We start from the raw sequence: 25,796 nt of genomic DNA on the forward strand, positions 1-25,796 counted from the left end.
TAACAACATGTTGACATCACTGCCCGCTCATGCGACTCGTGCGCACTTTCCAAAGGTCTTTATTTCATTTGAGTAAAGGTACAAACAGGTGTAAAAGTCCATGATTGAGTAGAGAATGTAGGAAATATAAATAATCGCAAAAGTTGGCACGACCGGCAGACCGGGGTGCTCGTCACAAGAACCAAAAGAATACACTTAAAGCATTTAAAAATCTGCAAAAAGTCTTAAAAAGTCAAGAAAACCTGCAATTGGCACGGCAAGCTCCAAGTGGGGAGTGTGCTGCTGTGGAGGAGGTCGGAATCAGGGCGCCTCATTTTTCCGCTTTTCAGCTGAACAACAAATGCAACAATGTGTTTATCATACTTTAGCATGTTAGCATAGCGCTCACCAAGCTTGAGTGGTATGGTAGGGGGGTGGTGCTTCACTGCCAGAATGTCTTTAATGGTCAAGTCATGATAATCATTGGCCAGCGCGACTCTGATTGGTTATATACGTGTGTGGGCGGAGTCACAATGTTTTAGTTTTCTGACACTTCCCTTTCCAGATGGGCTGCCACCAAATCCGAGGTGTCGCTCATTAGCTCCGAGGCTAATCTGAACGTTAACAGCCGCCAGCTGAGGCGTCCCACATGTGGTCCTGCGAAACTATGGAAAGTGTTGCCGCGGCGATGGGGAAGACACAGGTCGGTGCTCTTGGGGGGAGGGGGGTGGTATTCGGGGCGGCCGGGGCACACTCATAGAGTGCGAGGGGGCGGTCCTCACTTCAGCAGCGCCTTGTAGAGCATTAGCGAGCGCGCGGTGCTGCCATCCTGCTCCAGACACACGATCAAGTCCCTGAGGTTGACTCTGGTGATGCGCTGACGCCAAGGCTGCCGCGGCGACAACAAGGACGAGGAGGATGAGGATGCGCCTAACGCCACCTGTGGACAGAAGAACGCGTCACATTTATGCCACAGGCGCATTTTCCTTTTCTGTAGTCAGTGTGTCTATTCAATCCAGTGTCCACTCGTCACTCTGCAATCTAAAATGAAGAAAGTCAAGAGAGCAAAAAGAGGAAGGCACCGCTGGCAGGGGACGGACGAGCGTTACCTCGGCGGAGGAGGCGGTGGCGCCCGGGGAGTCCAACTTGCGTTTCTTTCGTGGCCCGATGGCGGCAAGCGCAGTCAGGTTGGCATCGCGTTGGCGCATTTGAGCCAACTCCTGCTGCTGCATCTGGCAACGCAAACATCACACATGTTCAAAGATTGAGACCTTTTGACTTTGGTCATTTCTGATGGGAATTTTTTGTTTAGCAGAAGTGGTGAGCCCGAACCAACCTCTTTGGCCTTCTGCTTGAGACGGGCCTGCTCGGGATCCTCCTGCCTGGCTCGACTCTGCCACACAAACGCACAGACAAATGAGAGTCAGAGGGTCAAGCCGAGCCTCGGTGGCGTTTTCCTGGTCGGGACCTTGGCGGCCTTGAGCAGGATCTCCCTCTCTTGCTCGTCCTTCCTTTGCTTCTCCAGACGCTCCAGTTGCTCGAAGAAGCGAAGCTGGGCGCGAACGTCGCCGGTCTGCTCGTGATGCTCTTCGTCCTGAGCGCAATGTTACGGCATTAACATCCTTCTCGCAAGCGCTTTTCTGGCGTTCGCTGGGAAGTCGCGTCACCTTGACAACGTCTGATCGGTGTTGAGCCAGCGCTGAAACTTTCTCCAGCAGCGAGCGCAGTCGTGACTGCGTGGCGTGCGACACCAAGTTGACCACCTCCAGAGGAACCTCGCTCACGCCCAGCCTGCGAGCTGACAGCCCATCGACACAACTCGTCACTCGGCAAGCTTTCGGAGTTGACGGCCAGTTACCTTCCAGCGAGTCGCGCACTTTCCCCGCTCCACCCCCCAGTCGCTCACCTGTATCCGAAATGCGTCGGTGCAACAGGCTGGCGGGCAGGAAGGCCTCGTCCTTGCACGAGCGGATCTTGGTGCCGACCAGCTCGGAGCTGGTGGCCAGGATGCGAGCATTCTCCTCGCTCAGGTTGACGCCGGCCATGGAGGCCACGTCGTTGATGTCGTCGTCGTCTCTGCAAAAGTACCAAGAAATACAACCACTGGAACCAAAGGTTGGTGCAGTCTGTTTTTGGCCACAGTTCTTCAGCATCCACATTTACGATTGATGTTTTTGTAAACCCGCATAAACAAAATGTAATTTATTGTAAATTTATTTTTCTTCCCTTCTCAAAAACACCGACTTGAGGGTGGTTTAAAGGCCCAGAGACACCGGTATATGTATAAATCGGTTTTAGTTAGCTTATGGGCTTATAAAAATAAATTGACGATCGAAACAACGAAAAGGAAGCTGTTGCTCTGAAAAATATAATTTAAATTTGCCGCGCAGACGAGTTTGACTGCACCGAGTCGCCAGCCGAAAGTGACGTCTCATGACGTCTTAAGTTGTACGCGTTTAGCTTCAGTGAATGTAAACAAAAAGAGAAGAGAGACCAGCGTGGAGACATCGGGCCAGGCTTGCGGCCAACCCAACTCGCCCAGCCGTGCCTTCCATTCTCCTGGCGTACGTTCGTTCGCGGGACGACAAGATGGGTTGCATTCGCCTGATAGGATCCACGAACCGGACAGTGCGTGCCTGCTGTGTGCTCGTGTTCACAGTGGCCTGGTTGACTGTCATCTTTCCGGACTCTGCTGTGCATCGGGAGCGGCTAGCGTGCTATCACTCTTATTGTTCATCTTCTTGTTTTATTTTTCCGGTGTTGTTTACTTGTATGTGCGTTGTGAACTCTGTCTTGTCACCCTGGGATAGTGAGAAACGTAATTTCGATCTCTTTGTGTGTCTTGACATTGACAATAAAGGAGACTTTGACTTTGAAAAGTATATCGAAGCGTGATGGGAGGGGCACAATTCAGAAAACGTGCTCAGCTCGTCGAAAAAATGCGATTTAAGCAATAAAATTAAAAAAGCGCCTAAAACCTAAACCAAACGCTGCAGATGTTCATTTCTTCATGCGCAATTGTCAACTCGGCACTCTAAAGCCCCCTGAGAACTTTTTACTATGCCAACCTAACCAGAGTGACGGGAGGGGCACAATTCAGAAAACATGCTCAGCTCAGCCCAAGTGAACTGCTAGATTCATCATATTCTGCGTCAAAAGAAGTTTCTGAATCGGATAAAATGACGCTAATATTGCCGCTAGAAACGGAGCTGTCGCTATCATCTGCCATGTTGTTTGGGTTTGTTGGGATCCGGATGTACAACTTGTGACGTCACAGTAATGGCGCCACCAGTGTGGCTGTGTGCGGAACCCGATCAATAAACTGGCATTTAATTTTGGCTTTATTCTTAGTAATCGGTGTCCATTTTTAATTTCCAATGCGGCAAATGTGTTCTCTTTATACATTCTATCAAATTCCGTTCTAATTGAAAAAAAAAAAGGGATGTCTCTAGGCCTTTAATGTCACATGACTCACCTGAAAGTCCCGCCCCCCGGGTCTCCCAGCTTCTTCTGATTGGCTGGCGCTGCCAATGTGACCACGCTCTTAGCGACCATGGCGGTGGGTGCTCGTGTCAGCGTGCCTGCACAACATGCGCAAAAGCTCAGTACGGTGTTCCATTGGTGGCGACTGCTTGAAGGAAATCTTGTCAACACTCACTAGGAGTTCTCACACCCACCACCAGGGGAGCACGAACAGTCTGCATGCCACCACGACACGGCACCTGAAAAACCCCAAAAAAGACGTCAAATTAATGTTCTTTTCAACTTCAAGAGACAAGCCGAGAAAGACAAAGAAGCAAGCGAGCGCAAATGTTTCCGTACCACGGTGGCGAGTGGCGCGTTCATCCGGACTCCGGGCGTCGATATGGGCAAGCGGGGTCGGATGCTGGCGTTCGGGGACGGGGCGTAAGCAGAGGCCGGGGGTGCGCTCAGCGATTGCTGGCTGCTGAGTAGCGACTGACGCAAGGCAGGAAGACTTTTCTGAAAATGTAAAATGTTTGAGTCAATGGAGACGAGCAGCAAATGTTATTCATTGGTGATTTGTGATGATGACCTTGAGGAAGGGGATGAGGTAGGGCTGTGGGGACGACTTTAGCTCCGCCTGCAGACGACTGGTGAACTCCTCGGGCTCGATCTTTGCATCCTGCACACACACATTACCCCAGTGTTACACGGAAGCAGGCGGGCACGCAGGCGCATGCATGCTGACGTACGAGGAGGTCCTGAACGAGCGCTTTGACGTTCTTGGAGGTGTCGGGTGAGGGCGAGTTGTTGGACGCCAGCTTGATGAGTGTGGCCAGGAAATTTTTACACTTCTTCACGTTTTCCTGCATTTCCTGAGGACGTGAAAACACGACACACTTTGGTCGAGTGGCGTCGACCCCCCCCCCCCCCCTCAACGGACGCACCTGCGACACCACCGTCACTCTATTGCAGCTGCCGGGCACGGCCGCGCCGCTCACGGGCGCCGCCGCGGCCGACTTGACTGCGACGCCCGTTGCGGCGGGAGCGACGGTTGTGGCCTCTGTCGCCATTGCCATTGGCGTCTGTGCCTTCAGAGGCGGGGCCATCTTCACAGAGACACCGGCGGCGACAGACGTCACCGTGACGGCCTTTGGTCACAAAACAACAGCACCAAGGCAACGGCAATCAACAAACTTAGCAGTGTCGGGTTTGACTGGAAGAGGAGAAAGCGCTTCACCTGTACCGAAGAGGACGAGGAAGAAGAGGAAGGAGACTGAAGTAGTCTCGTGTGGGGGGGTGTTGCCAGACGGATATTCTGAGGCGCAGCAGGAGCCTGTGCACATGCACACACAAAATCGTCACCGCTTGCTCGTTTGTGTAGCGACTCTTGCGCCAATGGTGTCACAACTCACAGGAGTGGCAGTGCTGACTCGCATGGTGGCGGGCGCGGCGGGTCTCTGAGGGATGGCGGTCACGCTCGGACTCTGCTGTGTTTTGGCTTGCGCTTGGGCCAGGACCTGCTGCGGCACCATCACCAGCTGACCCGTCTCGATGCGGACCAGAACCATACCTGACGCAAGATAAACACAGACAGGTGAAGCATTTGCGTCAGAACATCTGGACTCTCGCAATGTGTCGAACGGCTCACCTGCGGGCATGGTGAACCCCGGGGGAAGCTGGATGGTGGCTTGCTGCTGAGGCCGGACGGCCAATGGGGGATGAGGGGCGGCCGGCCGGATGTTCCCGCTCGCCAGCCCAGGTCTCTGAAGCTGGACAACGCCAGCCGCTCTCACCGCAGGCTGGCCCACCCCGTTGACAGCCGGCTTGACAGCGGGGGGGCCGAGTGGCTGAGTGACAGGCGAGCGGGCCGCCGCAGGGGGTGGTGGGGTGCCAGCAAGGATGTTCCCGGAAGCTGGCTGACCTGGCACCAGCATCTTACTGTGGTTCACCAGCTGAGAGGGTGAGGGGGCCCCAGGAGGTCCCACAGGCCCACCTTTGGACTCCAGGCCGTTCTGAGCGGCGCTGGGGAGTCTATGCTGGGCGGCGGAGGGAGCCGCAGACTGAGTTCCGGGGAGGAAGTTGGCCGGGGAGGCCATGACCGCAAGGGGGCTGGTCGTCGTCGCCGTCGTCACCGTCGTGGGCGACGCTGCCGTTGCCGCTGCCGGGGCAGAGTTGAGCAACTTGACGACTCCTGCGGTACCGTTCAAACTTTGCATACCGGGCGACGCCGTCCTACCACTTGCTTCGGGTGCCCACTGGAAGCTAGTGGCGCCGGCAGCGGCGGGCTGGGCGCTCAAAGTTTGGACTGCCGTCACGGGGGCGGGTGAACTAGAAGCAGCCGGCCCGAACGAGTGCGGGCCGGCCCCACCGACCGCCGGGCCGGCGCTCCCTTCGCCGGAGGTAGAAGAGGAAGAGGGGAGAAGCTGAGCGGCGGCGGGTTGGAGCTTTAAAGCCGCCCCCGGGTGTCCTTGTTGCGGCTCTTGCTCGCGCACTTTCCCTGAGAAATGAGTGGCGGCAGCCGGAGCTCCGTCGCGTCGGTCGGTAGCATAGGACGCGGGAGGGGGCTCGGACTCCCCCAGTTGCGATTCGAGCGAGCCAACTAAGTCGCTGACCGCCTTTTCGTCCACTTCATTGAAGAGCATGTCCTCCAGCGGGTCGGAGGCTCCCGCCATCTTTGATATTGGACCCTTGTGCAAATCGTATTTTAGAATTTGCGCATGCGCCGAGCACCCGCGTTGCTCTTGAGCATAGAAACATAGCAATAGATATAACCCGAAAACGCCGAACGCTTTGCACCTGAAAAACCGAGAGGCCCTTCCACAAAATGTTGCTGTTTTTTGATCCACGGAAAATGTTTTTCATTTTCTTTAATTCGCCTAATATATTATAAACTTGAAAAGTGCTGGATTTGTGGCAGCGTCGTGACATAACTAGCAACATTTGTTTGATTTTTTTTTGGACGCGAGCAAATGGCGCCGCTGCGGACGTTCCTGAACATGTAGATCTAGGTGCCCGCCCGTGCTCGGTCTATGTCCCATCAGCCGTCGCGGGCTCTCAATGGCGGCTGAGGAGGACGGATGATGTCGAAGCCATGTTTGTAGCATGTTAGCGCGTAGCGCCGAGCAACCGAACTCACGACGTAGTCCTGAGCGCGCTTGAGTGCCCAGTTCGGACAGCTCGCTCGCCGTTACGCTACCTGGTCACATATACAGGACAACATGAGCGCCGGCGGGACGCCCTACCTCGGCAGCAAAATCAGCCTCATCTCCAAGGCCGAGATCCGCTATGAGGGTGTTTTGTACACCATCGACACGGAGAACTCCACCGTGGCTTTAGCCAAAGGTAACCCCGTTAGCATTAGCACGCTACTCAGCACGCTAGGCGGCTAAATCTGGAACCGGTCGCAGCTGTAACTAGTCACTGCCAGGGTCGTTCAGTTCCCTACTCTCCTTCCCAGGGGGGGGGGGGGTTGCAAGTTCACTTCCCTTGTTTTTGTCATATGCTCAGACATTTCGATCAAAAGATGAGGATGACAAAATAAAAGTGCATCTTTTATTTCAAGCTTGTTACATTGAGATGGTTGAGCGCCTTTTGCTTGAAGCCACCTGGCAATGTTGTTGGTTGCTCAGGTATTGACTGGTTCAACATTAAACATTACATCTAGTTTTAAATGTAAGAAAAGCTGAACTCTTGTCTCCTATCTTTTGAAACAATTTCTGCAGTATACAACTAAAGCGAAGGAAGTGACCCTGCAGTTGCAATACTTTTGGAGAGCACTGTTGTTGACAATTGTACTCCACACTCGGTTGTCAAAGGTTACATGGACGATCTCTGGCAGAAAACGTAGAGACAAATTTCCACAGATGGATCAATTCATTTGCTCCTGTGATCAACGTGTTGAATCGCGCAACAGTTCGTGACACTCCCGTAATCAAGCCCCCAACCGACCGTGTGTCTCCAGTACGTTCGTTCGGAACCGAGGACCGGCCCACCGAGCGACCCATTCCCCCTCGAGATGACACCTTTGAGTACATAATTTTCCGCGGCAGCGACATCAAAGACCTGACGGTGTGCGAGCCCCCCAGGCCCACTGGCTCTCTGCCCCAGGACCCCGCCATCGTGCAGGTGCGTCGTTAATTAGCATCTATGTTGAGCAGTGACAACATAACGTAGAAGGACAAATAGCTGATGAGCTCGAGACAACTTGAGGTTATTTCAGTCTTAAGCAAGACGTGAGTCTCACACTGGAATGAAGTCTGAAGTATTTTTTTTTCCCTCCTCAGTCGTCCATGAGCTCCACTTCATCGGCCGCGGCCTCGCTCCCCAACTCTTTCCAGTCTGCATCTTCCTACGGGTTGTTCAACCGGGCCACCGCCGCTTCCTATGGCCAGTTTGCTGGCACACCTCAGCTCTCGCCACACTCGGGACCTGCCGCTGGTGGTAAGTGCTTCCGTGCTTACCTCACGACATCGTGTCTGATACTTGTCAGTGGCAGGGAAAGAGCTCGTCTACCTGTGTAGGTGACAGTAGAAGGGCGAGCGAGTGTTCTCCAAGCCTTTGAGTCTGCGGCTGTCCTGCAGGGAGCAGCGGGTCGTCTGCCGGCGTGCCGCAGAAGAGCGCCGGGCTGGCAGCCGCACGGTCGGTCGCACCGGTTCCGAGCGCCACCGCGGCCAATCCCAGCGCCATCCCTGGCCGCCCAGGCCAGCCTCGTGCGGCCCCTCCCACTTCGACTCGCCACCGCCCGGACGCCGCAGACGCCAGGAGGGGTGAGAACGCTTGTGCGTGTGCACTCCAGCCCTCAAAAGTGCATCGCCGACCATTTTGCTCTCATTCCCCAGCACCCAATAGCCGGCGAGGCCGAGGGGGCGGCCACCGCGGCAGGGGACGCTTTGGCGTGCGGCGAGACGGCGCCAGCGTCAAGTTTGACAAGGACTTTGACTTTGAGAGCGCCAACGCACAATTCAACAAAGATGACATCGAGCGCGAGTTTCAGAGCAAGTTGAAGTTGAAAGGTGCAAGCTTACACGCTACTGCAGGCATTGTCACACTTTGTCAGGGGGTGGGGGCCGGGTGCATGCAATCCCTTCTGTCACCACAAGGGGCCGAGTCAAGAAGGGGAATAGCACTGGCAAACACAATCCTCCTGTTGCTCATTGAAACTTGATTGAAGACATGAAACGACTGAAGTGGCAATTTGCTCATCATGTCGTCCCAAATGATGCAAGCGTGTGCTGGTGGTGTTGCGTGCAGATGAGAAAAGTGAGCAGGCACTCAACGGCGAGGAAAAAGACGGCGCTGACGACGTGCACCCACAGGGAGAAGATGCGCTGGGACCAAAGTGCTACTACGACAAGACCAAGTCCTTCTTTGACAACATCTCCTGTGACGACAACAGGTGAGCACATTACGTCAGATATGTCAGCATCAAGTCTCCACTTTGCCCCGCCCCTTTCCTAACATGTGCTCTACTTCCAACAGGAACGCTCACGACAGGTGCAGCGGCAGTGGCTTCCCCAGGTAGTCATGTGACTCACATGACATCCCAACAGTAGCGTGACCGCGCTTCCCAAGCATCCCCCAGACACTCCCCCAGCCCACTCAATGGAAAAACGTCATTGACGTCTAAATGCAATTCTCTGTTCCGCCCACAGGGAGCGCCGGCAGACGTGGGCGGAGGAGCGACGCATGAACGCCGAGACGTTCGGCCTCCCACCGCGTCACAACCGCGGTTACCGGGGGAGTCGGGGGAGAGGGCGGCCCGCTGGCCGGGGGTCCTCAGGCCCGCCTCAAGGGGGCGCTTTCAGGGGAGAATACAGGGGGAACCAGGCTGGCCGGGAATTTGGAGACGTCGGCGCCACCTACAGGGTGACGCAACCTTTTTTTGCATATATGGAGAGTATTGTGATGTCTTACTGCGGTGCCTTGAGATGAGGCTCGGGCATCGAGAGACTCTAATACAAACCAAAAAAAGGAGATTCCTCGTAAGCCGCTTGCATACCATCTCCAGGCACCACCTTTCTGTTTGCTGCCAATCATCACATCTTGTCGACTGACGCCTGTTTTGCTGCTTTCAGAAGGACAAGAAGATACCTGCGTAGCGTTGACCACCAACCTGAAGATGCTTTTGTCACCAGCAATGCTTGCTGCAGTTTCCGGGGGGGGGGGGGTTGCTTCACATTTTGTAAGTTGTGTTTGGGAGGTATGGTGCAGCTCTCTTTTCTACTAGACCCCCTACTCACTCACTCAGTCACTCACTCACTCTTCCCCAGCCTCATCTCCATCCTCATGACTTTGCGCTCCAATGTGCGGCAAAGGCTTTACCTCAGAACCAATACAATTTGCACTTCCAACTGTCTGAAACAAGAGTCAGCCTCCATGTCAAGTCAAAAGTACCCCCACTACCACCACCACACACAAAATAAATGATCAGCGTGAGCTGGCGGGTGTGCATGATGACTTTATGGCTTCGTTGCTTTTTGATGAGTGTGCAAGTCAAGACGACAAACTTGACGGTTTGGATTGGCAACGTCACCAACTTCGGAAATAAGTCCTGAAACTTCAACCCTAACCCTACAATGCACTTAAACTATTACGTTGCCAACTTTTGAATCTCCAACTATTAAATGTTTGCCATTTTTATTCACAACTTTCTCTTCACAAACAAGACGCCAACGCATGTCAACCAATCATTAAATCACATGACACAATGTTTGGTCAATACCAGTAACAACTAAGGTGATTCAAATAAAGAGTCTGTCCTGTTTTCTGCCGGCAAAGTTGTTTCAAATATCTTCCAGTAGTTCACTACACACAACGTATTGGAATTTTGTAAAATACTGGATTAGTGTACTTTTGTGTCTTATTGCCATCATCATCATCAAAATTGAAACAAATTTGTATAATATTTCAGTTTGTGTGTAGTGGACTGATGTACAAATTTCTCTTTTTTTTGTCATTAGGCCTCTTGAGTACTCGAAATTGTCCGTAGATACGCTTGTGATCGTCAATAATGTGTCTACATGTGCTCTGCGGTTGGCTGGCGACCAATTCCGGGTGTCCCCTGCCTACCGCCCCAAAGACTGACTTCCTGCATGCCCGCGAACCTTGTGAAGATACGCGGTTCTCAGGATGAATGAATAAAACAAATAATTCAAATAATGGACTTCACCTTCGATGTTGTCATATTTGGCAGCCACCTGTAGATGTACAGACGAAGTGATTTGGTAAGTCTTTACGGACGCCCATCTTCTCCGCCATTGATTGGGCAGAACGCGAGCGGAGGGCGGATTCTCTGCCGCTCATTGGTCAGTACAATTGGGAGGGGGGAGCGGCTCTCTATTCCTCATTGGCGTGGGGGGCGGGTGCAAGTGGACTGAATCCTCACTGCTCACGTCTGTCGTCTTCCTGCGTCTGCAGCAAGTCGGAGCGAGTCACCTGGGCGTTCATCTTCCACTTCTTGCCTTTTTCATTGTCGCGGTCGCCCCGTTCATCATGTCCCTCCTGAGCGACGATCCCAACTACCAGCGACTGGAGAAATGGCACCGGGCCAATGGCGGAAGTATGAAGATGAGGGACATGTTTGCCGCTGAGCCCGACCGCTTCAGTCGCTTCAGGTGGGCGAAACCGAGCTGAATAGCGAACTTGTCCGCATACTGCACCCACGCTCGAAGGACGCAAGCTTGCTGGCTTCGTCTTGTCTCGTCACGTTATGTCTCGTCGTGCGCCACAAGGTCATCACCGCCTGTCGTCGTTAGGTCAACATTAATTTGTTTTGTTTTTTTAAATGTAAATTCCTCTGCTGCTGATGTCTTGCCACATAGTAAAGGTGGTGCGGATTATTCAGCTTTTAAACCTTTTGGCGGCTTAAAGCCGGCTAAGCGCAAATGCAAGCTGCAGGGCAAAAGGCAAGGCCACAATGGTCGGACAGCGGCGCTTGTGTTCCACACAGTCAAAATGACAATCATCATCTTCATCATGCTGACTCAAGCGTTTTTCTACGTCAACATTCTACACTAAGCGTCAAGCCGTTAGCGGCCATGACGTCATGAATGGTGAGACGTGCCCCGCCGCACGTTCACCTTGCACCCTCCCCTCAATCCTGATTGTTTATGTAATAGTTCAAATGTCAGTCAGCGTGACGTCTTTAATGCACGTGCCCGGTCCACTTAACCAGTTGGTCCAAAAGAACTTTAACAAATTCTGATGTTATTGTGTGTCTGTGCTCGCGATTCAGTGTGCAGGTGGAGACGCCTGAAGGCGACCTCCTGCTGGACTACTCCAAGAATCTCATCACCCCGGAAGTCATGTCCATGCTCATCGCCATGGTAACCGCGCCTCTTCTCTAATCAGCTCCGAGGTTTGCTTCATTGAGTTCGCAGGGCTTTTTCCATTGCAACATTTGCTTTGTCCAAGAGCAAGAAAGGATGGATTGTACCCCCATGTGCCCTGCGATTGGCCTCTCGACTGTCAGCCAAAATGGGCTCCACCATAATAACCAGAACCCAGAGTCTAAATCAAGATGGCCTTCGTATCATTCTATATGTGATATGTATCTTTTGGAACTGGTTTGCAACCAGTCCAAAAGCAGGAAGTTGACTCTTGTGTAAGGGCTGCGTGGGAATGTCGCAAGCCAGCAGGTGAAAGCTGGCGGCGGTCCAACTTCCTGCTCGATGGGGTAATGTACCGGCTGAGCGACCGCATTGTTGGACCAAAATGATGAAACGTTTGCGCAATCTTGACCTCTTGCGCAGGTTAAATATGGCAACACTAGTTGAGGGGGATGGCAAAAAACAAAGAAGTGGGGAAGGGGTGGACATCTGAGTCATCCATCTGTGGTGGAGGCACGCAACATGTTGGAGGACTACACTAATTTTTGCTTTGCTATTGGTGATCAAGTGGAAGCGGAATATTCCCCGCAATTACGCGGCGGCCGTGTTGGCAGGGGCCATCTCCCTATCAAAGTTTTGAAATGAAGTTGCACCATTTTTTGGGTCAAAGCGTGGGCTATCAATACAGAAGGACAAAAGTTTTTGTTTGACATGTGAAACCTTATTGTGCCCAAGCTCATGCAACGTGCCTTTGCCCCTCCTAGTTTCGCACTGCTGGGGGCACGCTCTTGAAAAGGTCTGTCTTCATATTTATGCCCGATCATGTGACCTGTGACAGGCCGAGTCCCGAGGGGTGAAGCAGGCCCGGGAAAGCATGTTCAAAGGGGACAAGATCAACTTCACCGAGGTGTGTGCGCCGCTCGCTGGCCCCCTCCTCCAGTTGGCGCTCATCCAGTGTGTGCGTGCGCCTTTAGGGTCGCGCTGTGCTGCATGTGGCCCTGCGCAATCGCTCCAACGTTCCCATCCTGGTGGATGGAAAAGATGTCATGCCCGAAGTCAACCGCGTGCTGGACAAGATGAAAGTCTTCTCGCAGGTGTGCGAGTGTGTGTGCGTGTGTATGTAACGGAAGGTGTTGACTTTGGTGTCTTGTGTCGTGGACAGAAAGTGCGCAGCGGCGAGTGGAAAGGTTTCACGGGCAAAAGCATCACGGACGTGGTCAACATTGGCATCGGGGGCTCCGACCTGGTGAGTTGACCTCGTGTTCGGCCCGAAGGGAAAAAGTCCTGCCGATGCTCCTCGCGGGTTCTCCAGCAACTGTCGTTTGTCTGATCTTGACGCTCGCCTGATCCACGTTTGGCTGTGATTTTCAGGGTCCGCTGATGGTGACGGAGGCGTTGAAGAGCTACTCGGCGGGCGGCCCCAACGTCTGGTTTGTTTCCAACATTGACGGCACTCATCTGGCCAAAACGTTGGCTCAGCTTGACCCGGAGACGACCCTCTTCGTCATTGCCTCCAAGGTCACGCTGGCTTTCGGCTCGCTTTGATGTGGGTGAGAATGACGATGATTTTTTTTTGCACGCAGACGTTCACCACGCAGGAGACCATCACCAATGCTGAGTCCGCCAGGGACTGGTTCCTTCGCGCCGCCAACGACGTAAGCATTTTTCTGTTTGGGGGGGGTTGATGTCGTGCTGCTGACGTTCTCAATGTTGCTGTTTTCCAGAAAAGTGCTGTTGCCAAACACTTTGTGGCTCTCTCCACCAACGCGGTAAGTCAACCTCCGTTGTCACGCTTCTGACGACCGGTCGAATGGCATGCAAGCAATCTCTGAACTTATTTTTCGTTTTTTTTTGGCATACAGGTCAAAGTGCAGGAATTTGGAATCGACACGGCAAACATGTTTGAGTTCTGGGACGTAAGTATGCGTTTGTCTCTGTGTGCGCGCATGCTGACGCTTGACCCATGTGTTCATGTCGTCCGCAGTGGGTTGGAGGTCGTTACTCGCTGTGGTCCGCCATCGGCCTTTCCATCGCGCTGCACATAGGTACACCTGTCGCCGCACCGTCCGTCCCGCTTTTGACCCCTTCGCCTTCTCAACTCGTCGCTCGGCTCTTTTTCAGGTTTCGACGGCTTCGAGCGGCTTCTGAGCGGCGCTCACTGGATGGTGATGATGATCGTAGCGTTGGTGCAAATACTTACAGCGATATTGACGATCAATGTGTTGCAGGACAATCACTTTGTGAACACTGGTCTGGACAAGAACATCCCGGTCCTGCTGGCGCTTTTGGGCGTTTGGTACGGCAACTTGTTCCAGGCTGAGACGCACGCCATGCTGCCCTACGACCAGTACATGCACCGCTTTGCCGCCTACTTCCAGCAGGTACACCCACCGTGTGCGTGCGTGCGTGTGTGTGAGAGAGCAAGAGACCAAGAGCCGGCCGGTGTGACCTTCGCAGGGCGACATGGAGTCCAACGGCAAGTACATCACCAAAGATGGAAGTCGGGTCAACTATCACACCGGGCCCATCGTGTGGGGCGAGCCGGGAACAAACGGCCAGCACGCCTTCTACCAGCTCATACACCAAGGTCTCGCACACACACGCACAACATGGCGGCTTGTCAGCCACTCAGACTTGCCAACTGGCCGTGATTTTTGTTGGCAGGCACCCGCATGATTCCTGCTGACTTCCTCATTCCGGCGCAGTCGCAAAATCCCATCAGAGACAACCTGCACCACAAGGTCAGACAACAAGCGCAACATTTTGGGCAAGATTGGGCTCGGTATTGCGCAACACAAGCCAACTTGAGAGCTCACCTCATCTGGCAATTGTAGTTTTCCTTCCAAAACAGGAGCTTGAATTTAAGATGCTCGTCTTTTCAGATCCTGTGTGCCAACTTCTTGGCTCAGACGGAGGCCCTGATGAAAGGCAAAACGGAGGCGGAGGCTCGCCAGGAGCTAATGGCTTCCGGCTTGTCGGGACAAGCCCTGGACAAACTTCTTCCTCACAAAGTAACAAAGCACACGCACGCAGGCTCTCCGAGTGGTTTTTGAGCGCTTTTCTTTTGAAGGTCTTCGAGGGGAACAAGCCCAGCAATTCGATTGTCTTCAAGAAGCTGACGCCCTTCATGCTGGGAGCGCTCATTGGTCAGTCGCCACACACTATGACGGCTGCCGTGTGAAGCGACCACCGATGACGATTGTGATATTTTTGTGTGTTCAGCCATGTACGAGCACAAGATCTTCGTCCAAGGCGTCATCTGGGGCATCAACAGCTACGACCAGTGGGGGTGCGTTTGCCGCTAGGACTGCGTTATGTCAAGTCAGCCAAATTGGTGCTAAATTTGCCTTTTTGTCCCCCGCCCCCCCACAGCGTGGAGCTGGGCAAACAGCTGGCCAAAAAGATCGAACCGGAGCTGCGTGACGCCGCCCAGGTTTCGTCTCACGACGCCTCCACCAACGGACTCATCAACTTCCTCAAGAAGAACTTTGCTTGACTTTGTCACATCACATTGCCGCACCTGCTTTGTCTTGTCCCCGTATAGTGTCTCACGTCTTGTTGGAAAAAAAAAAAAGACCACGCAAACGCTTCCTGCGGTTTAATAGCTTATTGCAGCCAGCAGTGGTAAAAATCTTTTTGTCAGCAAACAATAAACGTGTCCAAATATCTTCTGCTAAAGCGTGTTAACTTGACGATACAAAGTTCAAGCTCCTTCAAAGTTTTTTTTTTTTTTTAAAAAAGGAAAAAAAAGTCTTTTAAAAAAAAAAACATCCATGTGTGTCAATCAGAAGGCTTAAGGAACCTTTTCTTATTTTTGTTCTCCAGCGCGTTTTGGTTGACGTCGAGGTTGTCGTCTGCGTCTGGGATGGCGTTTCGGTCTCGCTTGCGTGCAAACTTCTTCTTCAGGCTTCCCACTAAACTCTCGTACCTGCAACACAACACAACGCTAATTAACAACCCCAAGAAGCCTAGTGGATGAGCGCTCAAGATTGGTCCGCTGCGTCAAAAATGGCTGCCAGGCAACACACCTGAGCGCCATCTCTTCATCCGTCACGTCCGTCTGCATGCGACCAACGTCAGCGGGGTCGGCTTGCCGTTGCCCGGTGGTAGGATTCATCAGCGCCATCAGTTTCTGCAAAAGCGCAACGTCAGACTCGGCGTCACCGTGCCACATCCAACATGACCACCGGCCCACAAACCTCCACTTCGAGGTTGAAACCGTGGAAGGACATTCGACCGTACAGAAGACCCTCGAACGGGACAAAACTTTTCTCCTCCACGATCATGTTCCTTGAGGGTAAAGCATCAAGTTGGTCATCCAGTAACACGACGAATCACAATTGATCCACTGTTGGGATGTTGGGAGTAAGACTGACATTTCGTTAAGCATTAGGAAATCACTTTAATCATTTGCCCATTTTTGAGGCGGACGTGCAAATTAATTTGGATGAGGATTGGTCGCGGTTTTCGTACACATTATTTTTTTCCCATGATGCCTTTCTACTGTCGCTAATTATGACGCCGATCAAGCACGTGTGTGTTAGTGTTTATTACTCTTGCGTGCGTTGTTCGGGCAGGTCCAGGTACCAGTGCTCGTCACTGATAATCCTTTTCTCGTCTTCTTGCAGCTGTTTCTTTGTCTCGGCATCCAAACCTCTCTGCATGAACTGGCAAGAACCGCGCAAGGATTACATACGCGATACACATTGTAAGGTTCGCATGTGCGTTGACGTGCTGCATCGATCGGGTCATGATTTAACGACGAGCCAGCGTGACGTACCTTCATGCGCAGAACGTTTTTGGAGAGTCTCGCCGAGTCTGCTGACATGTTCAAGGTTGCTCGACGCGACCACTGAACGTCGAAGAAAAACAAGAATCACCAAAAGAAAAGCGAAAGAAAGTCCAGACCGGAAGAAAGCGGAACGGCTTTTCTTCTTCCTCTTCGTGCCGTGTACGACTGCACTTTACTAACACTGGCAGTCCATTACCGCCACCAAGTGGTTTTTCGTAGTTACTGCAATGGCACACGGGCCAGATCATTATGGAACTTTTCAAAAGACACAAAATACCTACCAATGTATTAATGAAACATACATACATGCATTTTTAAACCCTTCTACTTTATTTGTGCGCACATACTCATAAAAGTTGTTTGAAAAGGCAATTTATTCATCCTCCGACCCATATACGGGTCTGTCTTGGGAGAGGAGCCATTTTACGGTGCATTCAGGTTCCCTTGGATTTTTCGTGGGGAAAGAGAAGCTGGCGTTATCATTTCGCTTTAAATCACACCAGAACAAATCAGCCTCACCTTTCAAAATAAGTCAATCGAAAGCAAATGAACGACACTTGTCGTAAAAACGTTTAACAAATCTTTGATTTGTGTCTGTAAAAGTTGACATTCATAATCTGGCTGTTGTTATTCTGTACTGATGAGACAGAAACCACAGGACAGGCGGTGCCTGTCATTTTAATTTGAAAGAGCTCCGGGAAGTGTTGTTGTAGTAAAATTTAACTAGATTTGACCAATCATTAGTTGTCCTTCACACATCAGAACAGCAAAACGATGGAGATCACAAATACGTCACTTTGAACAATACCATCGCCGATTGTCAGGTAATGAATGAGCCGTGACGTTCGTCTTTTCCAGGTTTACCTGTAATCAAATTAATTTGAAAGGCGAAATTTGGACGTGATCAGCTCATTGCACTCATCCTATCGCTCACATCTCATTGATAAAAAAACAAATTGACAGCCAAGGCCATCCACGAATTTGTGGGTTTTATTTTCATTGCGCTTTTTTAATCACAGGATAAATTCATTGCATAATAATAATGTTAATGACAACAACAATAATAATAGCTTTCAAGGGACCCGATGACAATTAGTAATTTATTTATTTATTTATTTATGACACATACACACACACACACACACACACACATATATATATATATATATATATATATATATATATATATATATACACACATACACACATACACACACACACACACATACATACATTCAGTTACCGTGACTGAACCATGGTCAATACAGCGTTGTGTGCGTGTGCGCGCCCGCCCGCGTGTGTGCGTGTGTGTGTGCCACACGGGCGGGCGGCCGTGTGTCAGCATGCTGGCCAGGAAAGGTTTGGTGCCGGACGGCTTCTTACTGACCCGGGTAGCAGAGGAGCGCGAGCATCCGAACCGGAAGCGCTCCAGGAGCCAGCGGGCGCGCTTCATCACCAAGACGGGCTCGTGTAACGTGGCTCACAAGAACATCAGGGAGCAGGTTAGTAGATGGCGAAATGGAGAACGCCCTCGAAGTTGTTGTTGAACACCTTTTGGCTAAGACTATGAATGAATTTAAATTAAAATACCTTTCACATAACTTGGAATGACTGTCATCAAGTTGAGTTGTTGTGGCGCCACCTCGAGTTGATACGTTGCATCATGTGGTTGCGGTTGCTTGGCAGGGTCGCTTCCTGCAAGATGTGTTCACCACCATGGTGGACCTGAAGTGGCAGCACTTGCTCCTAATCTTCACGTCGGCCTTCCTGTGCTCGTGGATGCTGTTCGCCATGATCTGGTGGCTCCTAGCTTTCGCCCACGGGGATCTCCAGCCTCTGCACCACCGCATGGGGATGGAGATCGTTCCCTGCATCACCGCCATCAACTCCTTCACATCCGCCTTTCTCTTCTCCATCGAAGTCCAGGTTGGACCTTTGCCTTTGTATTCTTGACGGCTCATCTAGCATGCTTTACCATTAGCATCCACGATGACATCCGCAAGATCGGTGCTCTGCAAACATTTTGACAACAAGAGCTAACAATTGCTAATGGCAAGTGATGACTAAAAACACATTTCCATCCGTGAGCTTCCTTTTTGGACGAGTATCTTCATGTTCAACCGTTTGGGCCATCTATTGAACCCGGACACTGGACGCTGTATGCTGACCAGTAGCTCAGTGATGGCGAACTAGCTGGTAAACGCTGAGGGTGGTGCGTCCAGGTGACCATCGGCTTCGGTGGACGTATGGTGACGGAGGAGTGCCCGGCGGCCATCGTGGTTCTGATCGTTCAGAACATCCTGGGCCTGATCATCAACGCGGTGATGCTGGGCTGCGTTTTCATGAAGACGGCGCAGGCCAACCGGCGGGCCGAGACGCTCATCTTCTCCCGCAATGCCGTGGTGGCCCCCCGCAACGGGCGGCCCACCTTTATGTTCAGGGTGGGCGACCTCCGCAAGAGCATGATCATCTCGGCTACCGTCCAGCTGCAGGTAAGGAGGCCTAGACTGATGGATGAATTCCATTTTTTCACATTGTTGTGCGGCAGGTGATCCGTCGCACGGTGACGTCTGAGGGCGAAGTGATCCCGGTGAGCCAGCTGGACATCCAAGTGGAGAACCCGCTGAGGAGCAACGGCATCTTCCTGGTATCTCCGCTCATCATCAGCCACACGCTAGAGAGAGGAAGTCCACTCTATGACCTGTCTGCTCACTCTCTGGCCACCGCTGACCTTGAGGTTATCGTCATCCTGGAAGGTCCGCAAGCGCGCCCTGGTGGAATGATCCTAAAGAGCCCCGTTGTTGTTGTATTGTAATAATAATGTTTTGATATTTGCGTTGTGTCCAGGCGTGGTGGAGACGACAGGCATGAGCATGCAAGCCAGAACGTCGTACACGCCCGACGAGATCCTGTGGGGCCGCCGCTTCGTGTCCATCGTGAGCGAGGAGGACGGCCGCTACTGCGTTGACTACTCCAAGTTCGGCAACACGCTTCCCGTGCGCATGTCGGGGCTCAGCGCCAAAGAACTGGAGCAGACGCGCGGCGTCCGGGAGGCCGGCGCTGACGATGCCACCGACGTGCGACCGCAGGGTTGGGGACTGGTGCGGGCCGGGAGGCGGGCCATCCGGAGGGGGGGGCGGGCCTGCGAGGGCGCTGCATCCCAACCCTGGTACGACCCAGCCCGGGAGGAGGCGGAGCCCGCCGCCCGGGAGGAGGTGGAACCCGCCGCCCGCCAGGAGGCCGTGCCCCTTGAGGTCATCGGCTGAGGGACGTGCGAATGAATCCTTTTGAGGGCGGGGCGCCGACAGACACACATTAACAGACAGCACAACCCACGCACAACAAAGGCGCAGAGGCGATTGGACTCCAAACAACTTGAAACGACAAACCTTTGTATTTGTCTTTATTGTTGAGCAGCCAGAGGTCACGTGACCTCACAGCCAGAAGACGAGCGCGGTCAGCAGCCAGCCGATCAACAGCAGCGAGCCCAGCGGGGTCGCGGCTGGCACGCCGCTGGAGTTGCACAGGTTGTTGTTGCAGCAGCGGTAGGAAAAGGGTGACATGGCTGGGAACATCTGAGACAGGCGCGAGTTGTCGCAATCCGTGTAGCGGATGCACTGACGCACTGTCTTGCCGCCTACGCGCACACACACACGATAAAAACATGCCCACACATGTCAGTAACAAATGAATGTACAACACAACACACGACATGATGAGCACATGCACACACATGGTAAGTGCGGGTTGAGGTCACGCCGTGGGCTGACCTTGGACGCTGAGCGTGAGGCAGGCGTCCTCGTACGTGCACTCGTGGACGTTCTCGCAGCGGCCGGTGTAGTCGGAGCACTTGTAGCAGCGGAGAGCGCCACCTGCGGCCCGCCACAACATTTGACGTGATACTAATCAAGTTCTTGTTGAGTAGACGAGATGCTACGCGAAGGAAAAGTGGCCGCTCTGCTTTTCTTACGCTAAACTAACTTACCTGAGAGCACTGAGGCCATTAAGATCATCAGGACCAGGACTGGATCTGCACGTGGCGACATGTCGTCGTCTTCTGCTACAATCCACTCGACACGCAAACCACATAAGGATAAGGCGTACGCACACACACACACACACACCACATGTCCATAATGTGCCTTTGTCCTAATCTTCCCACACACACACACACACACACACGCACACACACACACACACACACACACACACACACACACACACACACACACACACACACACACACACACACACACACACACACACACACACATTTGGACACAGAAAGACAGTCACATCAGGACGTGCAAAGACACACAAAGGGCGATTGAGAGGCGTCCGCCGTTGATGAGACTGGAAAATGCTTTGGCCGCTCATAAAATCAACACTGGAGCCCTTTCACTGATTCACACTGAAAAGCACACAAAACACTTGCACACAAACATTTAGTCAAGAATGGCACGGTTCATTGGCCAGGCTGCTTGGGTCGGCGCTTGCCTCGACCGCTCACTTGGGCGCTTTGCTCCACTCTGCTTGACTGCTTATGAAGGTCATGGCGCTTGCTTCACTTCGAGCCCGGTTTTCCTAAGAACCCGCACAAGAGCGCCTCTTTGTAAACTGGAACAGCTACTTTTTAACTTCCCTCCCTTCCCTGTGACATGCTTGTGTGATAGCAGCACCATTTTTTTTGCGCTTTCAATTGGACCTGGGCCCGCACTGATGACGTCACAAGAAGAGCCTTATTGAGACTTGGCCTCTTCTTTGTCCCTGCTCAGCGCTCTGCACCCTGTAGGGGTGCTCAATACGTCGATCGCGATCGACCAGTCGATCGCCAAGCTACTACTGGTCGATCGCATGACGTTTAAAAATATAAAAAAAATGCTGTATGCTAGAATCCAGCCCATCGCTTGATTGACATACAGGTAGGCCTGTCGGGAGGCAATCACAGTGAACCACACATGCGCAATAGACAGTGACTACAACCCCTCACCGCAGCATGTTTAACGGCCGCGCACACACAAACCGCCAAAGTTTAAAGGCTTATCAACGCACACACTCGCTTTTTTTCTTTTAAACAAAAGAAAGTTTATGACCATCAAAAATGAGTGGGGTTGCTGGACCAAGTAAGAAGCCAAAAACGTATCACTTTTGTACGGAATGGGAGTTGGACTTTTTTCTCCCAATGTCATTTTCTAAGTGCGTTCCAAAAATACACGCACTATATTTTTTATTTATTTATTTATTTATTTATTTATTTATTTATTTATTTAATTGTAGTGGGTAGATCTTTGTGACTTGGTCATTTTAAAAGTAGCTCGTAAGCTGAAAAAGTTTGAGCACCCCTGCTGTAGCACACTTTGAGACCACTTAGGACAGGGGTCACCAACCTTTCTTAAACCGAGAGCTACTTCCTGGGTACTGATTAAGGCAAAGGGCTACCAGTTTGACACATACTTCTCAAATAGCCAATTTGCTCAATTTGGCTTTCACTATGTGTTATTATTGTCATTTACAGTTCACATGTAAATGTGATTTTAACAAGAATAGCAAAAATACAGTTAAACCTTGGTTTCTTACCACAATCCATTCTAGAAGGCGGTTCGAGAAGCGAATCGGTTGAGTTCCGAATCTATTTTTCCCATTACAAATAATGGACATTTTTTAAATCCGTTTCAAGACAAAAAAAAACAAAAAACGCCTTTTTTTAATCATTTTTTCATTTGCGCATATTTGTCTGATCGCACAACTGCAGCGCACCGCCCGCCGAACGCGCAACCGTAGCGCGTCGCTCACTGCGCAACGGCACCGCGCTGGTCGCATTATTGTGACAGAGCCGTCGCTGAAATTTAGAAAATATTTTTAAAGTCCTGATGTACTTTCCAAAATTCTAATGGACCTTAGTGCGCAGGGAGCTTAATTTGGTCCGATCGCGCAACCGCAGCGCGGCGGGCGCTGACTCTCGCTTTGCTTTAAGAGCGTCTTTGTGTTTTAGGATGGCTTTACTGCTCCCACTTGCTTTCTTTGGAGGCATGATTAGGGGTTAATACAATCCTCAAAGTAACGAAAATACAATAACAACGAACGGAGTCAGTCGGCATCAGGGCCGCGCGGTCGGGTTTTCTCGGGTCTTCCCGGCTCATCTCGCGAGGTTCAACCACCGAATTTTGTTTGACAACCGAAGCAAAACAATCTGGAATTTTTTGTTCAAATTCCGATTTGTTCGAGAACCAGGACGTTCGAAAACCAAGGTTTGACTGTAAAATAAATAGATGCAGCTCACTGACAAGTGGCGCTATTTGAGCTAATTTTAGAACAGTCCTGCGGGCGACTCATGCGGTCCTCACGGGCAACCTGGTGCCCGCGGGCACCGTGTTGGTGACCCCTGACTTAGGACCAAGCAAGTTTTTTTTCCGGCCTGTTCACGTCTGTGCAGTTCACCCACTCAGCCGCTAGACAGAGACGCAGCTTAACGCACTGTTACCGAACAGGCGAAGAAGAAGCGTCAGTTACGTCACTGCTTCCGCATTGAAGACATCTACAAAACAAAGCTTAGCATGTCGTTCGCTTACAGAAGTAAGATTTTGATATTTTTATGGATATTCTTCATACATTTTACAGCACACAAGTTAGGACACGCGAGAAAGTTGACTTTGAGATTTTGTGTGCGACTGCAACTAGCACTGACGAGTTTCTATTTCGGATTCACGTGTTCAAGTGTTTGATGGGTGCACATGTATGTAGAAGACGTGTTCATTAGGCCATGTGTGTGTTTATAAATGTGTTTTGCTTTAAGTGTGTGCGATCATCAATTCGTTATATTGTTTGATCGCGCGTCCCAGTGTGCGTTTTTCATGCATGTGTTTACGTTTGTGCTAGGCTGTGTATTTTGATAAACTAATAATTGCATCACAGTTTTTAATGGCTGTTGTAGACCAGACCAGTAACTGAGTTGTCATCAGTTCGCCAAGTTTTTGCACTGCCAATTTAAAATCTTCGAGTTTTCATTTAAGGGAGTTATTTTCAGTCCGATGAATGAATGATGGAAGTAATGGTTCGCGGTAGGCAACCCTTCACTCTGTGCGCGCATGCATATCCATTCCAGTGACGGAACGAGACATCAGGAAGATGATCGAGCTCCGGGCCGCCAACAGCGCCATCTTCACGGGACAGAGGCACTCGGCCATGCGGGGCTGGAGGTCAGTTTGTCCATCCGTCTGTCCGTCTTTCTACTCGCACGTACGCCAATGTTGACGCGGCGCTCGGCATCAGGGCCATCCGACAGGAACTGGGCCTCGAGGGGATGGTCTCGGCGCGCCAGCTCAAGAAGAAGTGGGACAACCTGAAGGAGAAGTACCGGGTGGGTGGAGCGCAACTGGTCAGTCGCAAGCCTTTGCTTTGTGTCGGTGACGCTGCATGAGTTTTCTGTGGCGCAGATTCTGAAGAACCCGCCGGCCGGGATGGAGCGATCCGGGCGACCCTTGTGGCGCTGGTTCCAGCTGATGGATCAGGCGTCCACCGGGCGTCTGGCCACCAGCGCCAAGCGGCTGGAGCCGTCGGCGCTGGATGACGACGACAATCACGTGCCTCGCTTCACCTTTGACGACTTGGCCCAGCACACGGCTCAGCTCGGCTCGGACGAAGAAGCGGAGGCATGTGACGAAGACGTCGACACGGGTGAGATTGACGCCCAGCTGGATGGCTCGTTTTGTCACGGAAGGTTGTGCTAGTAATCTCTACACGAGGATTTTTGTATAGTGGCAGTTGATGATGTCAGCAATTAAAGGGGAACCCAAGTCTTGATAGCAAAACGCCTTGATGCCGTCCATCCTTAAAGTGAGTGTTTGCGCACTCTTCAGCTGTGCAGAACCTGTTGAGCGTGGACGTCCCGGAGGTGAACGGTGACACTAAGATGGACGCACAGCAGGCCGCCGGCCAGCAGCTTCGCCCCCACGACATCGCGCTGCTGCACGAAGGCCTCGCCAGGGGCGGCCACGAGGTGGAGGTGGAAGCGGAAGCGGAGGTGGAGGTACCGTCCTGCGGCAGCCCCGCCGACCACGAGCTGCTATGCGACAGACAGGACTGGGACCGGGCCGCGCTGGAGCGGGACCGGGTCGCGCTGGACCGGGACCGGGCCGCATTAGAGCGGGACCGGGCTGCGCTGGAAAGGGACCGGGCCGCGCTGGAGCGGGACAGGGTGTGTCTTGATCGAGACCGGGCCTTACTAGACCGGGACCGAGCTTTCCTGGAGCGGGACCGGGCGCTAGCCGAGCGGGCTCGGGAAGAGGCAGCCCGGGCCCGGTCACTGCTCACGGATGGCAAGGGGATGTTGGAGAGCGAGCGGGCGGCCAGGGAAGACAATGAGTTGTCTGGGAAGCAAGGGATGGTGCCGACTAGTTTCTATCAGAACTTGATGGCCATCGAAGTGAGACCTGATCAGCTGGAGAGCACGCGGAGACTGGTGTCCTTGTTCAGCAAGCTGGTGGACAAACTTTAGAGGCTCGTCAAATGGGAATGTCTAGACTCCGAATGTAAGACTTACTTGACTTAATGAATGTCTTATTTCAATGCAAAAAACATTGTCTTATTTTCCGGCCAATACGGTATTTATTATCTCCCATTTTGTACATGTGCAAACTAATTTGCAATTCTGTCTCAACCTGTGTGGATCAGCAAATGTACAGTTTTGGGTGCGCGCAACATTTATGTAAAATACAGAACATGCTTGGAAAGGCGATGTGGCGCATGTTGATGCTTAATGGCAATACCAATCGGTGAATAAGGTTGTTGTGTAATTTGTGCCAGGAAGTTTGACACATTTTTCTTATGGTGTATGTATAGCCAATGAATTTGCATTTCGGGAGATACAAAAAACATTACAGGTTCATATTCTACATTTGAATCATCACCATAATTCTGCATGGAATCTGTAAATGATCGTCAAATGCCAACAATTTTTGTGTCGTTTGTCTGCACGGGTGTATTTGTATTTATACTGTTGTGCTTCAATTATGTAAATGAAGATTGAGTCTAAATCAAAACGATTGTAAATATGATGGAAAACCAGTGCAAGACTAGACAAGATTAAAAGCTGGCAAATATTTGATGTTAAACAATCTTGTAATTCATTTTGTTTTTGGTGGATGTCAAAATCATCAATATTCCATGACATCACTGTAGTTTGACAACAATGTGGTCCCTTTGATTATTAAAAGATGTAAAAACGAAATTACATC

General features: G+C 51.7%; 7 protein-coding genes across 13 annotated transcripts; 4 read left to right on the forward strand and 3 right to left on the reverse strand.

The window, feature by feature from the left end:
• Positions 1-43: 43 nt before the first annotated feature.
• LOC148396024 (transcription initiation factor TFIID subunit 4-like) lies at positions 44-6,866 on the reverse strand. 2 transcript variants are annotated; one of them, XM_088378856.1, is made up of 16 exons: positions 5,681-6,131; positions 5,093-5,602; positions 4,857-5,014; positions 4,682-4,777; positions 4,389-4,592; positions 4,194-4,316; positions 4,034-4,123; positions 3,802-3,960; positions 3,638-3,701; positions 3,455-3,560; positions 1,886-2,055; positions 1,647-1,777; positions 1,448-1,573; positions 1,316-1,372; positions 1,089-1,211; positions 44-919 (listed from the first exon to the last, which is right to left on the reverse strand). In XM_088378856.1, the coding sequence occupies exons 1-16, from the start codon at positions 6,114-6,116 to the stop codon at positions 758-760; spliced, it is 2,715 nt and encodes a 904-aa protein (XP_088234982.1). In that variant the 5' UTR covers positions 6,117-6,131; the 3' UTR covers positions 44-757. The 2 variants fall into 2 exon arrangements, with proteins under 2 accessions (XP_088234982.1, XP_088234981.1); XM_088378855.1 differs by having other exon boundaries at positions 5,093-6,866.
• lsm14aa (LSM14A mRNA processing body assembly factor a) lies at positions 6,089-9,905 on the forward strand. Of its 2 annotated transcripts, XM_088378890.1 has the most exons (9): positions 6,096-6,786; positions 7,406-7,569; positions 7,728-7,884; positions 8,025-8,210; positions 8,283-8,456; positions 8,695-8,839; positions 8,923-8,961; positions 9,096-9,309; positions 9,519-9,905. In XM_088378890.1, the coding sequence occupies exons 1-9, from the start codon at positions 6,663-6,665 to the stop codon at positions 9,540-9,542; spliced, it is 1,227 nt and encodes a 408-aa protein (XP_088235016.1). In that variant the 5' UTR covers positions 6,096-6,662; the 3' UTR covers positions 9,543-9,905. The 2 variants fall into 2 exon arrangements, with proteins under 2 accessions (XP_088235015.1, XP_088235016.1); XM_088378889.1 differs by having other exon boundaries at positions 6,089-6,786; positions 9,096-9,905.
• Positions 9,906-10,792: 887 nt separating this feature from the next.
• Positions 10,793-15,437, forward strand: LOC148396026 (glucose-6-phosphate isomerase-like). The gene is made up of 18 exons (XM_088378872.1): positions 10,793-11,057; positions 11,678-11,768; positions 12,610-12,678; positions 12,746-12,865; positions 12,934-13,017; positions 13,143-13,289; positions 13,355-13,426; positions 13,496-13,540; positions 13,634-13,687; positions 13,756-13,816; positions 13,893-13,936; positions 14,000-14,152; positions 14,229-14,358; positions 14,436-14,512; positions 14,654-14,782; positions 14,842-14,917; positions 14,994-15,060; positions 15,144-15,437. Exons 1-18 carry the CDS (start codon positions 10,936-10,938, stop codon positions 15,265-15,267), a joined length of 1,665 nt encoding a protein of 554 aa, XP_088234998.1. The 5' UTR covers positions 10,793-10,935; the 3' UTR covers positions 15,268-15,437.
• mphosph6 (M-phase phosphoprotein 6) lies at positions 15,355-16,721 on the reverse strand. The gene is made up of 5 exons (XM_088378901.1): positions 16,552-16,721; positions 16,326-16,438; positions 15,971-16,061; positions 15,800-15,903; positions 15,355-15,699 (listed from the first exon to the last, which is right to left on the reverse strand). The coding sequence occupies exons 1-5, from the start codon at positions 16,597-16,599 to the stop codon at positions 15,552-15,554; spliced, it is 504 nt and encodes a 167-aa protein (XP_088235027.1). The 5' UTR covers positions 16,600-16,721; the 3' UTR covers positions 15,355-15,551.
• On the forward strand, positions 16,308-20,238 carry kcnj11l (potassium inwardly rectifying channel subfamily J member 11, like). Of its 4 annotated transcripts, none has more exons than XM_088378879.1 (6): positions 16,308-18,065; positions 18,250-18,489; positions 18,786-19,004; positions 19,112-19,210; positions 19,301-19,319; positions 19,411-20,238. In XM_088378879.1, the coding sequence occupies exons 1-6, from the start codon at positions 17,649-17,651 to the stop codon at positions 19,827-19,829; spliced, it is 1,413 nt and encodes a 470-aa protein (XP_088235005.1). In that variant the 5' UTR covers positions 16,308-17,648; the 3' UTR covers positions 19,830-20,238. The 4 variants fall into 4 exon arrangements, with proteins under 4 accessions (XP_088235005.1, XP_088235004.1, XP_088235003.1 ...); XM_088378878.1 differs by having other exon boundaries at positions 16,310-18,065; positions 18,786-19,055; XM_088378877.1 differs by having other exon boundaries at positions 16,311-18,065; positions 19,112-19,319.
• LOC148396029 (CD59 glycoprotein-like) lies at positions 19,950-21,234 on the reverse strand. The gene is made up of 4 exons (XM_088378899.1): positions 20,818-21,234; positions 20,549-20,717; positions 20,334-20,435; positions 19,950-20,200 (listed from the first exon to the last, which is right to left on the reverse strand). Exons 1-4 carry the CDS (start codon positions 20,938-20,940, stop codon positions 19,998-20,000), a joined length of 597 nt encoding a protein of 198 aa, XP_088235025.1. The 5' UTR covers positions 20,941-21,234; the 3' UTR covers positions 19,950-19,997.
• Positions 21,235-22,985: 1,751 nt separating this feature from the next.
• LOC148396030 (uncharacterized) lies at positions 22,986-25,752 on the forward strand. 2 transcript variants are annotated; one of them, XM_088378893.1, is made up of 5 exons: positions 22,986-23,136; positions 23,666-23,759; positions 23,833-23,920; positions 23,997-24,237; positions 24,420-25,750. In XM_088378893.1, exons 1-5 carry the CDS (start codon positions 23,118-23,120, stop codon positions 25,055-25,057), a joined length of 1,080 nt encoding a protein of 359 aa, XP_088235019.1. In that variant the 5' UTR covers positions 22,986-23,117; the 3' UTR covers positions 25,058-25,750. The 2 variants fall into 2 exon arrangements, with proteins under 2 accessions (XP_088235019.1, XP_088235020.1); XM_088378894.1 differs by lacking the exon at positions 22,986-23,136 and adding an exon at positions 23,166-23,296 and having other exon boundaries at positions 24,420-25,752.
• Positions 25,753-25,796: the final 44 nt, after the last annotated feature.

This window comes from Syngnathus floridae, chromosome 6 (genome assembly GCF_059516105.1).
Source record: "Syngnathus floridae isolate MCC-2025c chromosome 6, RoL_Sflo_1.0, whole genome shotgun sequence".
Lineage (NCBI taxonomy): Eukaryota > Metazoa > Chordata > Actinopteri > Syngnathiformes > Syngnathidae > Syngnathus > Syngnathus floridae.

What these genes read in the sequence shown, in the direction of transcription:
- LOC148396024 (XM_088378855.1), bottom strand. Translation starts at nt 6,116, where the DNA reads ATGGCGGGAGCCTCCGACCCGCTGGAGGACATGCTCTTCAATGAAGTG. An exon ending in GAGTCAGCACTGCCACTCCT is followed by an intron (nt 4,778 to 4,856) that starts GTGAGTTGTGAC and finishes GCATGTGCACAG; the next exon opens with GCTCCTGCTGCGCCTCAGAA. An exon ending in ACCTCATCCCCTTCCTCAAG is followed by an intron (nt 3,961 to 4,033) that starts GTCATCATCACA and finishes TTACATTTTCAG; the next exon opens with AAAAGTCTTCCTGCCTTGCG.
- lsm14aa (XM_088378889.1), top strand. Translation starts at nt 6,663, where the DNA reads ATGAGCGCCGGCGGGACGCCCTACCTCGGCAGCAAAATCAGCCTCATC. An exon ending in ATCTCCTGTGACGACAACAG is followed by an intron (nt 8,840 to 8,922) that starts GTGAGCACATTA and finishes TACTTCCAACAG; the next exon opens with GAACGCTCACGACAGGTGCA. An exon ending in AGCGGCAGTGGCTTCCCCAG is followed by an intron (nt 8,962 to 9,095) that starts GTAGTCATGTGA and finishes TTCCGCCCACAG; the next exon opens with GGAGCGCCGGCAGACGTGGG.
- LOC148396026 (XM_088378872.1), top strand. Translation starts at nt 10,936, where the DNA reads ATGTCCCTCCTGAGCGACGATCCCAACTACCAGCGACTGGAGAAATGG. An exon ending in TCTTCGTCATTGCCTCCAAG is followed by an intron (nt 13,290 to 13,354) that starts GTCACGCTGGCT and finishes TTTTGCACGCAG; the next exon opens with ACGTTCACCACGCAGGAGAC. An exon ending in ACATGTTTGAGTTCTGGGAC is followed by an intron (nt 13,688 to 13,755) that starts GTAAGTATGCGT and finishes TGTCGTCCGCAG; the next exon opens with TGGGTTGGAGGTCGTTACTC.
- mphosph6 (XM_088378901.1), bottom strand. Translation starts at nt 16,599, where the DNA reads ATGTCAGCAGACTCGGCGAGACTCTCCAAAAACGTTCTGCGCATGAAG. An exon ending in CCCGAACAACGCACGCAAGA is followed by an intron (nt 16,062 to 16,325) that starts GTAATAAACACT and finishes TTTACCCTCAAG; the next exon opens with GAACATGATCGTGGAGGAGA. An exon ending in GTTTCAACCTCGAAGTGGAG is followed by an intron (nt 15,904 to 15,970) that starts GTTTGTGGGCCG and finishes GCGCTTTTGCAG; the next exon opens with AAACTGATGGCGCTGATGAA.
- kcnj11l (XM_088378876.1), top strand. Translation starts at nt 17,649, where the DNA reads ATGACAATTAGTAATTTATTTATTTATTTATTTATGACACATACACAC. An exon ending in TCTTCTCCATCGAAGTCCAG is followed by an intron (nt 18,490 to 18,785) that starts GTTGGACCTTTG and finishes TGGTGCGTCCAG; the next exon opens with GTGACCATCGGCTTCGGTGG. An exon ending in CGGCTACCGTCCAGCTGCAG is followed by an intron (nt 19,056 to 19,111) that starts GTAAGGAGGCCT and finishes GTTGTGCGGCAG; the next exon opens with GTGATCCGTCGCACGGTGAC.
- LOC148396029 (XM_088378899.1), bottom strand. Translation starts at nt 20,940, where the DNA reads ATGAGCGGCCAAAGCATTTTCCAGTCTCATCAACGGCGGACGCCTCTC. An exon ending in AATGGCCTCAGTGCTCTCAG is followed by an intron (nt 20,436 to 20,548) that starts GTAAGTTAGTTT and finishes GGCGGGCCGCAG; the next exon opens with GTGGCGCTCTCCGCTGCTAC. An exon ending in CCTCACGCTCAGCGTCCAAG is followed by an intron (nt 20,201 to 20,333) that starts GTCAGCCCACGG and finishes GTGTGCGCGTAG; the next exon opens with GCGGCAAGACAGTGCGTCAG.
- LOC148396030 (XM_088378893.1), top strand. An exon ending in ACCTGAAGGAGAAGTACCGG is followed by an intron (nt 23,921 to 23,996) that starts GTGGGTGGAGCG and finishes TCTGTGGCGCAG; the next exon opens with ATTCTGAAGAACCCGCCGGC. An exon ending in TGACGAAGACGTCGACACGG is followed by an intron (nt 24,238 to 24,419) that starts GTGAGATTGACG and finishes CGCACTCTTCAG; the next exon opens with CTGTGCAGAACCTGTTGAGC.